Source organism: Microcaecilia unicolor, chromosome 2 (assembly GCF_901765095.1).
Source record: "Microcaecilia unicolor chromosome 2, aMicUni1.1, whole genome shotgun sequence".
In the NCBI taxonomy this organism is placed as follows: Eukaryota; Metazoa; Chordata; class Amphibia; order Gymnophiona; family Siphonopidae; genus Microcaecilia; species Microcaecilia unicolor.
In genome coordinates this window covers 27,518,685-27,531,383 of record NC_044032.1, presented here as the reverse complement: position 1 = coordinate 27,531,383, position 12,699 = coordinate 27,518,685, and the positions used below count along the sequence as shown (strand labels likewise).

The 12,699-nt window shown below is 52.2% G+C and overlaps 1 protein-coding gene across 3 annotated transcripts in view; it reads right to left on the bottom strand.

Moving 5' to 3' along the window:
* LOC115462832 (ubiquitin-associated protein 2-like) overlaps positions 1 to 12,699 on the bottom strand; it is a 434,768-nt gene that overhangs the window by 357,153 nt on the left and 64,916 nt on the right. For all 3 annotated transcript variants that reach the window (XM_030192863.1, XM_030192864.1, XM_030192865.1), the window contains exon 3: positions 10,143 to 10,220. In XM_030192863.1, the coding sequence (XP_030048723.1) occupies positions 10,143 to 10,220 (78 nt within the window). The remainder of the gene's footprint in view (positions 1 to 10,142; positions 10,221 to 12,699) is intronic.

Sequence of the window (12,699 nt, the reverse complement as noted above, 5' to 3'; positions counted from 1 at the left end):
GCGTGGAGGCGAGACCAAAGGGTAGCACACAGTACTGAAAATGCCATGTTCCCAAGCGGAATCGAATATATGTCTGTGAGCTGGCAGTATCGGGATGTGAGTTTAAGCATCCCTTAAGTCCAGAAAGCATAGCCGATCGTTCGCCTGAATTATGGGAAGAAGGGTGCCCAGGGAAAGCATCCTGAACTTTTCTCGGACCAGATATTTGTTCAGGGCCCTTAGGTCTAGGATGGGACGCATCCCCCGTTTTCTTTTCCACAAGGAAGTACCTGGAATAGAATCCCAGCCCTTCTTGCCCCGGTGGCATGGGCTCAACCACATTGGTGCTGAGAAGGGCGGAGAGTTCCTCTGCAAGTACCTGCTTGTGCTGGAAGCTGAAGGACTGAGCTCCCGGCGGACAATTTGGAGGCTTTGTGATCAAATTGAGGGAGTATCCCAACCGGACTATTTGAGAACCCACTGGTTGGAGATTATGAGAGGCCACCTTTGGTGAAAAAATTTTAACCTCCCCCTGACCGGTAGATCGTCCGGCATGGACACTTTGATTTCAGCTATGCTCTGCTGGAGCCAGTCCAAAAGCCTATCCCTGGCTTTTGCTGGGGAGCCGCAGGGGCCTGCTGGGTCGCACGCTGTTGACGGGAACGTGCGCGCTGGGGTTTTGCCTGGACAGCAGACTGGCGAGAGGGAGGATTGTACCTACACTTACTCGAATAGGGAACAGTCCACCTTCCCCCATAAAAACTTCTACCAGTTGAGGTAGAAGCTGAAGGCGTCCGGCGGGAGAATTTGTCGAAAGTGGTGTCCCGCTGGTGGAGCTGCTCTACCACCTGTTCGACCTTTTCTCCAAAAATATTATCCCCCCAGCAAGGAGAATCTGCAATCCGCTGCTGAAGTCTTTCTCCTAGATAGGAACCAACTGCCTCTTCAGGTGATTCACTGCCCAGCCCACGCCCTCCAGGAGACGCTCCCCTGGGCTCTGCCTATGAGTCAGCATCTGGGATGCACCCAGATGCCCTGGCGCCTCAGGTGGGCCACTACCAATACCATCCCTTTGGAAAAGATGCATGAGAATATGGCCAGTCTGAAGGGCAAAGCTCAAAACTGGAAATGGTGCCCAAGCACACAGAAGTGGAGGTACCACTTGTGGTGATCCAAAACAAATGTGTAGGTAGGCCTCCTTGAGGTCCAAGAATACCAAGAATTTTTCTGGATGAACCAAGGTGATCAAAGACCTGATAGTTTTATTGTGAAAGTGCTGTAGTTTATTTTATTTATTTTTGTTACATTTGTACCCCGCGCTTTCCCACTCATGGCAGGGTCTATGCGGCAGGCAATGGAGGGTTAAGTGACTTGCCCAGAGTCACAAGGAGCTGCCTGTGCTGGGAATCGAACTCAGTTCCTCAAGACCAAAGTCCACCACCCTAACCACTAGGCCACTCCTCCACTTGCCCAAGTGCTATACTTGGGCAAGCATTCACTCCCTTTAAATCCACAATGGGCCAAAAGGACCCTCCCTTCTTTGGACCACAAAATAAATGGACTATCACCCACCCCAACACCGCTCCTCTAACAGAAAGGGTTTCACCACACCCAAGTTTAGAAAATGTTGCAAAGCAAAAGCAACAGCCTGTCACTTTAGCTCCAAGCCACATGAAGACACCATCAAGGCATCTGGAAAGGCATAGGCAAACTCCAGGGAACAACCTTTTCCAACCACATCCAGAACCCACTGATCTGAGGTAATGCTGGCCCACTTGTGGACGAAGATAGCCACCCTGCCCTCTAACAGATCCACTGAAGGGCGCAACACACATATATTGGGCAGGTTGGGCTGCTCCAGCCCTGCTGGAGGGGCCAGATTCACCAGCTATTTTGGGCCCATGAAAGCAGCTTGGTCTGAAGGGCCTACCAGACCCTAGGGCCTAAGATAGAGAGTGCCTAGCCAGCCAAAACCCATCCACTCCCCTGGAGCGGCCTCTAGCAGCCAAAGACTGCTGACAGCCCCTATATGTTGCAGCTCCAGAAGATGGGTGCACCTCCTCCATGTCCATCATCAGCTTTTCCAGGTCTTCTCTGAACAACTGCACACAAAAGGGTAGCTGACTGAGAAGCTTCTTGGAAGCCACATCCGCGACGCAATGGCAGAGCCACAGCCAGTGCTGACTCATAAGTACATAAGTATTGCCACACTGGGATAGAATGAAGGTCCATCAAGCCCAGCACCCCATTTCCAACAGTGGCCAATCAAGATCCCAAAACAGTACAACACATTTTATGCTGCTTATCCTAGAAATAAACAGTGGATTTTCCCCAAGTCATTTTAATAATGGTTTATGGACTTTTCTTTTAGAAAGATATACAAACCTTTTTTAAACCCTACTAACTGCTTTTACTACATTCTCTGGCAACGAATTCCAGAGAATTCTAGAGATACAGCCACTGACTGGGAGGAAAGACAATCATTTATTAAGAGGTAAAAATAACATGTGGCATGTTTCGCTATAGCTGCGTAAGGGTTGGGTCCACGCATTGAACGCCATTATTAAACTTATAGCGAAACATGCCGCATGTTGGCCAGTGGTCCTGTTGTTCATAACAGCATTTAAAAGGTAAGTTCTATTTTTAAGTTTTAAAATATATATTTATAAGAAAATCAAATAAAATATATGCGAGTTAATATGATGAGGAATCTGGACCTATGAAGAGGCAAGGTAAAATTATGTATAATCATACCTGATAATTTTCTTTCCATTAATCATAGCTGATCAATCCATAGACTGGTGGGTTGTGTCCATCTACCAGCAGGTGGAGATAGAGAGCAAACTTTTGCCTCCCTATATGTGGTCATGTGCTGCCGGAAACTCCTCAGTATGTCGATATCAAAGCTCCATCCGCAGGACTCAGCACTTAGAGAATTACACCCACGAAGGGACACTCTGCCCAGCTCACCACCGCCAAAACGGGGGAGGGGAATTAACCCAGCTCATCCCCACACAAGTGGGGGAGGGGAATCCGTCCAGCTCATCCCCGCGGAGCGGGGGAGGGACACCACACCCACCGATGCGGGGGGATCTGGCTTATCCTGCAACCGCAACCGCGGGAGGAGCTGACTGACCCTAACACCGCCGAAGCGGGAGGGGTACAAAGCTGCCCTACAGCCGCACGAAGCGGGAGGGAGTGCCGGCAGAATTTTAAGTCTCAATCCAGCCCCGTAAAACGGAGGGGAGAGGAATGCAGCAGCTCACTGTAACACAAACTCGTCTTAACTCTTGAAGAATCCAAGTGAAAAAACTTGAACACGAAGTCTTTCTGAAGTAACTGAAGACTAAACTTGAACCTGAAATGCAACCAGAATAAAAACAGTACAGATATCTGGGAGGGGCTATGGATTGATCAGCTATGATTAATGGAAAGAAAATTATCAGGTATGATTATACATAATTTTACCTTCCATATCATCAAGCTGATCAATCCATAGACTGGTGGGATGTACCGAAGCAGTACTCACCCAGGGCGGGACATAGAAATCCCTGACCGCAACACTGAAGCTCCAAACCGGGCCTCCGCCCGAGCAGCCACAGTCAAGCGGTAATGCTTGGAGAATGTATGGGCCGAAGCCCAAGTTGCCGCCTTGCATATCTCTTCCAAGGAGATGGAACCGGCCTCTGCCATCGAGGCCGCCTGAGCTCTTGTGGAGTGAGCCTTCAGCTGGATAGGCGGCACCTTCCCCGCCGCCACATAAGCCGCTGCAATGGCTTCCTTGACCCATCTTGCCACTGTAGGCTTAGCAGCCTGCAGACCCTTACGAGGACCTGCAAACAGGACAAACAGATGATCCGATTTCCGGAAATCATTGGTCACTTCCAAGTATCTGATGATGACTCGTCTCACATCCAGATATTTAAGAGCAGAGTACTCCTCTGGGTAGTCCTCCCTACGAAAGGAAGGGAGACAGAGCTGCTGATTCACATGGAAGCGAGAAACAATCTTGGGCAGAAAGGAAGGCACTGTGCGAATAGTCACTCCTGCCTCAGTGAACTGCAGAAAAGGCTCTCGACAAGAGAGCGCCTGGAGCTCGGAAACTCTTCTGGCTGAAGTGATAGCCACCAAAAAGACTGCTTTCAACGTCAGGTCTTTCAGAGATGCCCTCGACAAGGGTTCAAACGGCGGCTTCTGCAATGCTCTTAGCACCAGGTTGAGATTCCACGCAGGCACCACTGAGTGCAGAGGCGGGCGCAGGTGATTAACTCCCTTGAGAAAGCGCACCACATCTGGCTGCGAAGCTAGGGAAGCACCCTTCAGGCGGCCCCTGAAGCAAGCCAGAGCCGCTACCTGGACTTTAAGGGAACTGAGCGACAGGCCTTTCTCCAGACCTTCTTGTAGGAACGCCAACACTGAAGAAATTGGAGCAGTGAAGGGAGAAAGTGAGCCTGCTTCACACCACGCTGCAAAGATACGCCAAACCCTGGCGTAAGCAGTAGAAGTAGAGCGCTTCCTCGCTCTCAGCATAGTGGCGATGACCTTGTCTGAGAAGCCCTTCTTCCTCAGACGCTGCCGCTCAATAGCCAGGCCGTAAGACCAAAGGGGGAGGGATCCTCCATCACCACGGGACCCTGATGTAACAGGCCCTGCTCCACTGGCAGCCGCAGAGGATCGTCGACTGAGAGCCTGATCAAGTCCGCATACCAGGGACGTCTGGGCCAATCCGGACCCACCAGGATTACCCTGCCGGGATGCTTTGCCACCCGGTCTAGCACCCTGCCCAACATGGGCCAGGGCGGGAACACATAGAGAAGCTCTTGTGTCGGCCACTGTTGGAGAAGAGCATCTACTCCCAGGGATCGAGGGTCCCGTCCTCTGCTGAAAAAGCGCGGCACTTGGCAATTGGCCGATGACGCCATCAGATCCAGGCTCGGCTGGCCCCAGCGCTTCGTGATGTCCAAGAACGCCTGAGCAGATAGCTGCCACTCTCCGGGCTCCAAGGTATGGCGACTGAGAAAGTCCGCCTTGACATTCATGACTCCGGCAATGTGGGCCGCTGAAAGCTGCTCCAGGTTCGCTTCCGCCCACTGGCAAAGGTTCATAGCCTCCTTGGCTAGAGGGGCGCTCTTGGTACCTCCCTGGCGGTTGACATAGGCCACAGCCGTGGCATTGTCCGACAGGACCCGTACAGGCTTCAGCACCAGTACCGGGATGAACTCCAAAAGCGCCAACCGAATGGCTCTGAGTTCCAGGAGGTTGATAGACCACTTTGCCTCTGCAGGAGACCAGAGCCCCTGCGCTGTCCTTCCCAAGCAGTGGGCACCCCAGCCCGACAACGAGGCGTCCGTCGTGACGACAATCCACTCTGGGGTCACCAGAGGCATTCCCGCAGACAACTTGTCTGTCTGCATCCACCAGCTCAGCGCCTTGCGCACTGCTGGGTCCAAGGGAAGGCGCACAGCATAATCCTCCGACATCGGAGTCCAGCGCTGCAGCAGAGAGTGTTGTAGTGGTCTAATATGAGCCCTGGCCCAGGGCACTACTTCCATCGTGGCCGTCATAGAGCCCAACAGCTGCACATAGTCCCAAGCCCGAAGAGGAGAGGCTACTAGGAACTGGTCCACCTGAGCCTGAAGTTTGACAATCCGATTGTCTGGCAGGAACACTCTGCCCACTTGGGTGTCGAATCGAACTCCCAGATACTCCAGGGACTGAGTCGGGCGCAGCTGGCTCTTCTCCCAGTTGATGATCCATCCCAGGGAGCTCCAAAAGAGCAACTACCCGGTCCACAGCTTTGCCGCACTCTGCATAAGAGGGGGCTCGGATCAACCAGTCGTCCAGATAAGGATGGACTTGTACTCCTTCCTTTCGCAGGAAGGCCGCTATGACCACCATTACTTTGGAAAAGGTCCACGGAGCAGTAGCCAACCCGAACGGGAGGGCTCTGAACTGGAAGTGTCGGCCCAGGACTGCAAAACGCAGAAAGCGTTGATGAGGAGGCCAGATGGGAATATGCAGGTATGCTTCCTTAATGTCCAAGGATGCCAGGTACTCCCCTGCCTTCACTGCCGCTATAACAGAGCGGAGAGTCTCCATGCGAAAGTGCCGCACTTTCAAGGCCCGATTGACCCCTTTGAGGTCGAGGATAGGCCGGACAGAACCTCCTTTCTTTGGTACCACAAAGTAAATGGAGTAACGCCCCTTGCCAAGCTGACTTTCTGGCACCGGAACGACCGCCCCCAGGCGGATCAGATTGTCCAAAGTCTGCTGCACTGCCACAGCTTTGACCGGAGACTTGCAGGGAGAGAGTACAAACCCGTCTCTTAAGTGTCGGCAGAACTCTAGCTTGTAGCCGTCTCTGATGACTTCCAGCACCCAAGCGTCTGACGTGATTGTGGTCCACTCGCCCAGAAACGAGGACAGCCGTCCTCCAATCTGCACTGGGGCGTGGACCAAGACCCCGTCATTGGGTACGAGACCCTGGGGGAGGACCGGAGGGAGCACCTCCGGGACGGCGGTCTCTGCGAAAGGAATGCTGCTTGGGGGAGAAATTCCTCTTAACGGAAGAGGGGGCAGAAGCACCCGACCTGCCCGGGCGGTACCGACGGGCTTCCTGAAACCGTCCTCTGGAGGTACCGGGACGAGCACTAGCCCGAGCCCTGACCTCCAGTAACTTCTTGCCCTTAGACGTGCCGAGATCGGTCACGATTTTGTCCAGCTCGACCCCAAAGAGCAGCTTGCCTTTAAAAGGCAATCTAGCCAGGCGGGATTTAGAGGCGTGGTCAGCAGACCAATGTTTCAGCCAAAGCCACCGCCGCGCAGAGACTGTCTGAGCCATGCCTTTAGCTGAGGCTCTCAAGACATCATACAGCAAGTCTGCCAAATAGGCTAAGCCCGATTCCAGGGCTGGCCAATCAGCCCTCAAGGAATGATCCGAGGGGGAAGCCCGCTGCACCATAGTCAGGCACGCCCTGGCCACATAGGAGCCGCAAACTGAGGCCTGCAAACTTAAAGCAGCCGCCTCAAAGGACGACCTTAAGGCCGCCTCCAATCTCCTGTCTTGGGCGTCCTTTAGGGCCGTGCCACCTTCCACCGGCAATGCCGTTTTCTTAGTCACCGCAGTGATTAAAGAATCCACGGTAGGCCACAGATAGGCCTCACGTTCACTCACAGCCAAAGGATAGAGGCGGGACATAGCCCTAGCCACTTTAAGGCTCGCTTCTGGGACATCCCATTGAGCCGAAATTAAGGTGTGCATGGCAACATGCACGTGGAAGGTTCTAGGCGGGCGCTTCGTCCCCAGCATAATGGCAGAGCCAACAGGGGCTGAGGGAGAGACGTCCTCCGGAGAGGATATCTTCAAAGTGTCCATGGCCTGTAACAACAGGTTGGGCAAATCCTCTGGGCGAAAAAGCCGCGCTGCAGAGGGGTCATCCGCTCCATCCGAGCGGGGATCCGTCTCCTCCAAGGAATCCGCAAAGGACCGTTGGGAGACCTCAGACACGCTGCCCTCATCTACATCGGAGGAGACAAATTCCTCCAAGGCCTGGGAATCAACCCGAGGGCGTTTACCTCTGGGAACCTCAACCTCTTTACCAGACGAGGGAGCGGGGGCAGCGTTGTGCATGAGGAAGGCCTGATGCAGCAGCAAAACAAACTCGGGGGAGAAACCCCCCAGACTGTGCACTTCCGCAGCCTGGGCAACAGCCCTAGGCGCGCTCTCAACCGGCGCTCGCAACAGCGGGGGAGAGACATGCTGCGCATCCAAAATGGCGTCCGGCGCGAAACTCCGCAAAGGAGCCGCGCGGGAAGAACGGCTCTTAACTTCAGCCGCTTCTGTGCCGTCGCCCAAATTAAGGGCGTTCATGGCATTAATGTCTCCAACCTCAAGGGCGGCCCAAGAAGAAGCCGACCGAGCCGCGTGGCCGGCCAAGATGGCGGAGGCGAGGAGCGGGGGATGGGCGTTTATGGCGGGAAAAACCGCCACGCCGGAGGAAGGACCGGGACATTCATCGGTCACGAAACTGTCACCCAACAAGGGCGAATCAGGCTTTAAGACCCCCGCATCCCCTCTAGAAGCGCTCAAGCGACCCGGGGAGCGACCCTTTGCGCCCTCGCCCTCCGACGCCATGTGCCACGAGGAGAAGAATCGGGGAACCCCCGCCCGCTATAAAAAGGTAAAATTACCTGCTGTCCGCTCCGAGTTGTAACGACCTGGTGTCTCAGTGAGTAGCTGCAATAGACGCTTAAACAAACGTCGAAATAAACGCCTTTAAGGCCGTTCAAAATTTTTTTTTTTTTTTTTTTAACGGAGCCAGCGGGAGGGGGGAGAAAAGGAGGGACCTGGCACCACCAGGTTTGCACTTGCTCAAAAGAGCCCTCAACCCCAGGCACTCAACAAAACCTAAAAATTAGGCTTGGAGGCCTAGCCAGAGCTGCTGCTGTGTGTGACCACCACCTGCTGAGATAGAGAACATACTGAGGAGTTTCCGGCAGCACATGACCACATATAGGGAGGCAAAAGTTTGCTCTCTATCTCCACCTGCTGGTAGATGGACACAACCCACCAGTCTATGGATTGATCAGCTTGATGATATGGAATGGCGAATTAAGAGAGTTAAGAGTTATTTTTACCTCTTATTAAATGAATCGCCACCACAAGCTAAGTGCTGCTGAGGTTCACTCTAGATTTTAAAAAACCTTTACAAAAAATATAAATATATGGTTAAAAAATGTTTATAATTTAGAGAGAATTGTTTCACTGAAAACTGTCTTATTGAAAATTGCTGCATTTAAAGTTGAGTTAAAAGTTTTTAGGCGCTGGGTTTCCTTTGTTGAGGTTAACTGTTTAATCTGGCCCCAGCCTGGAGAAGAAAAGTGTAACCTTTAAGTCTGATCCCTTAATTGAGAGGAAAGACAGTCATAAAGAACGTCCGCCAAGAAGGCTGTGCCAGACTCCAGACGAGAAACCACCAGGAACTCTGGCAGCTGCTGAAGCCAGCGCAACATGGCCCTCACCATATAGCCACCACAGATGGCAACCATGATGCCAACTGAGGCAAAAGCTTCTCGTGGAGCTCACAGAGAGCCAAACATCCTTGCTTCGGGACAGCAGACTTTTTGGGGTATATCCAATATATCTCCACGTCCTCAGGAACAAAGGCATAAAGACAATACAAGGCCATGGTCCTTTAAGAGCCCCATCTGGGGACTCCCACTCCACCATCATACGAGTGAGGATCCTGTGAAGCAGAAAATGTGCTCCAACAGAGGGGGTCTGCAGTGGAAGCCTTGAGCATCCTCAAGGCCTCTAAGAGTCCAGCTCCTCCCAACGAAGAGCCTCATAACATGGGACCGCTCCTTTTCATCCTCTCTGGAACGAGAATCTTCAAGATCAGAGGATGAGGAAGACTGAAGGTCCGAGAAAGACCCCTGATCCTCTGTGGTATATCCAAAACTACCTGTAACATTGGAGGGCCCCATCATCCCCAGTAGCACTTGACCCCCAGAATGGGACCCCAGCTAGGAGCTTCCAGGTCCCTAGGGGCCCCACTGCTGGCCAAAGGGTCCAGCCTCCACCTGCAAGGCTTGCTTAAGCATTTGGATTAAGCTCAGAAGCTGAATAGAGCTAGGGACCCATCAGGACTTCCCCCTCTTAAGGATGACCTGGAGTGGTTGGGAGAGATATGCCCCCACCACTTCAAGCCCTAATGGGGGTCCAAAAGCTATCCTGCTGCATTAAAACAGCAGCAGAAGAAAAAGAGAATCAAATATGGTTGCTGTTCCCACTGAAGTCAGTCCTGACACTTCAATGCAGGGAACAAAGCAGGCAGCTTCAGCACCCTCCCCCATCCCCTGAGCCAACAGCTATACTAAGCTGCAGACTCTTACAGATTGAGCAGTGGCTGCCAGCAATGTGGGTGGCACAGACAGGCCTGCCTGCTCACTCTGGCCAACCTCGGCCCATTAATTGATTTGATTTGCTTACTTTATTTATTTTTTGTCTATTAGATTGTAAGCTCTTTGAGCAGGGACTGTCTTTCTTCTATGTTTGTGCAGCGCTGCGTACGCCTTGTAGTGCTATAGAAATGCTAAATAGTAGTAGTAGTAGTAGATGGCAAGGAATAGCAAGTTGACTACGAACAGTATATGTAACTTACTTGTTTAACCTTATCTTCAAAGTCAGCATCACTCTTGTCATAAATCATCTGAGCAAGGCGAATCTGTTCAGCTGTTGCCTGAAAAAAAAGACAGGTAAGATATTTACTAACAAGGTAAGATATTTACTAACAACGATAATCTAAAAATGTAGATAATGTGAAAGATAAATAAGGAAATAAAGATACAGGCAGCTGGCTACTGTCCAAGCCTAATTACTTTTACCTACTAAGGACAGAAAACTATCAACTCAAAAGAATAAAATGACATTAGCAGATTTAACAGCCCCACCCTCCAACTACTTCCTTCTTTATTCCATGTATTAATCAATTTTTTCACTGTGTATTATGACACTCTAGCTGAGGTTTAAGTACATTACTCTGTCCTGGCATAGCGAATGCTACATACCTGTAGAAGGTATTCTCCGAGGACAGCAGGCTGATTGTTCTCACTGATGGGTTGACGTCCTCGGCAGCCCCCTCCATCGGAAAGTTTACTAGCAAAGGCCTTTGCTAGTCCTCGCGCGCCCATGCGCACCGCACATGCGCGGCCGTCTTCCCACCCGAAACCGGCTCGAGCCGGCCAGTCCAGTATGTAGCAAGACAATACACTTCAAGGGAAGACTCAACTCCAAAGGGGAGGCGGGCGGGTTTGTGAGAACAATCAGCCTGCTGTCCTCGGAGAATACCTTCTACAGGTATGTAGCATTCGCTTTCTCCGAGGACAAGCAGGCTGCTTGTTCTCACTGATGGGGTATCCCTAGCCCCCAGGCTCACTCAAAACAACAACCATGGTCAATTGGGCCTCGCAACGGCGAGGACATAACTGAGATTGACCTAAAAAATTTACCAACTAACTGAGAGTGTAGCCTGGAACAGAACAAACAGGGCCCTCGGGGGGTGGAGTTGGATCCTAAAGCCCAAACAGGTTCTGAAGAACTGACTGCCCGAACCGACTGTCGCGTCGGGTATCCTGCTGCAGGCAGTAGTGAGATGTGAATGTGTGGACAGATGACCACGTCGCAGCTTTGCAAATTTCTTCAATGGAGGCTGACTTCAAGTGGGCTACCGACGCAGCCATGGCTCTAACATTATGAGCCGTGACATGACCCTCAAGAGCCAGCCCCGCCTGGGCGTAAGTGAAGGAAATGCAATCTGCTAGCCAATTGGATATGGTGCGTTTCCCTACAGCCACTCCCCTCCTATTGGGGTCAAAAGAAACAAACAATTGGGCGGACTGTCTGTTGGGCTGTGTCCGCTCCAGGTAGAAGGCCAATGCTCTCTTGCAGTCCAATGTGTGCAGCTGACGTTCAGCAGGGCAGGAATGAGGACGGGGAAAAAATGTTGGCAAGACAATTGACTGGTTCAGATGGAACTCCGACACAACCTTTGGCAGGAACTTAGGGTGAGTGCGGAGGACTACTCTGTTATGATGAAATTTGGTGTACGGGGCCTGGGCTACCAGGGCCTGAAGCTCACTGACTCTACGAGCTGAAGTAACTGCCACCAAGAAAATGACCTTCCAGGTCAAGTACTTCAGATGGCAGGAATTCAGTGGCTCAAAAGGAGGTTTCATCAGCTGGGTGCGAACGACATTGAGATCCCATGACACTGTAGGAGGCTTGACAGGGGGCTTTGACCAAAGCAAACCTCTCATGAAGCGAACAACTAAAGGCTGTCCTGAGATCGGCTTACCTTCCACACGGTAATGGTATGCACTGATTGCACTAAGGTGAACCCTTACAGAGTTGGTCTTGAGACCGGACTCAGACAAGTGCAGAAGGTATTCAAGCAGGGTCTGTGTAGGACAAGAGCGAGGATCTAGGGCCTTGCTGTCACACCAGACGGCAAACCTCCTCCAATGGAAGAAGTAACTTCTCTTAGTGGAGTCTTTCCTGGAAGCAAGCAAGATGCGGGAGACACCCTCTGACAGACCCAAAGAGGCAAAGTCTACGCCCTCAACATCCAGGCCGTGAGAGCCAGAGACTGGAGGTTGGGATGCAGAAGCGCCCCCTCGTCCTGTGTGATGAGGGTCGGAAAACACTCCAATCTCCACGGTTCTTCGGAGGATAACTCCAGAAGAAGGGGGAACCAGATCTGACGCGGCCAAAAAGGAGCAATCAGAATCATGGTGCCTCGGTCTTGCTTGAGTTTCAACAAAGTCTTCCCCACCAGAGGGATGGGAGGATAAGCATACAGCAGGCCTTCCCCCCAATCCAGGAGGAAGGCATCCGATGCTAGTCTGCCGGAGGCCTGAAGCCTGGAACAGAACTGAGGGACTTTGTGGTTCGCTCGAGATGCGAAGAGATCCACCAAGGGGGTGCCCCACGCTTGGAAGATCTGGCGCACCACTCGGGGGTTGAGCGACCACTCGTGAGGTTGCATAATCCTGCTCAGTCTGTCGGCCAGACTGTTGTTTACGCCAGCCAGATATGTGGCTTGGAGCAGCATGCCTTGACGGCGAGCCCAGAGCCACATGCTGACGGCTTCCTGACACAGGGGGCGAGATCCTCGTCAGAGAAATATCTGGGGTCCTCCTCTTCCTCCCACGAGGCCTCAC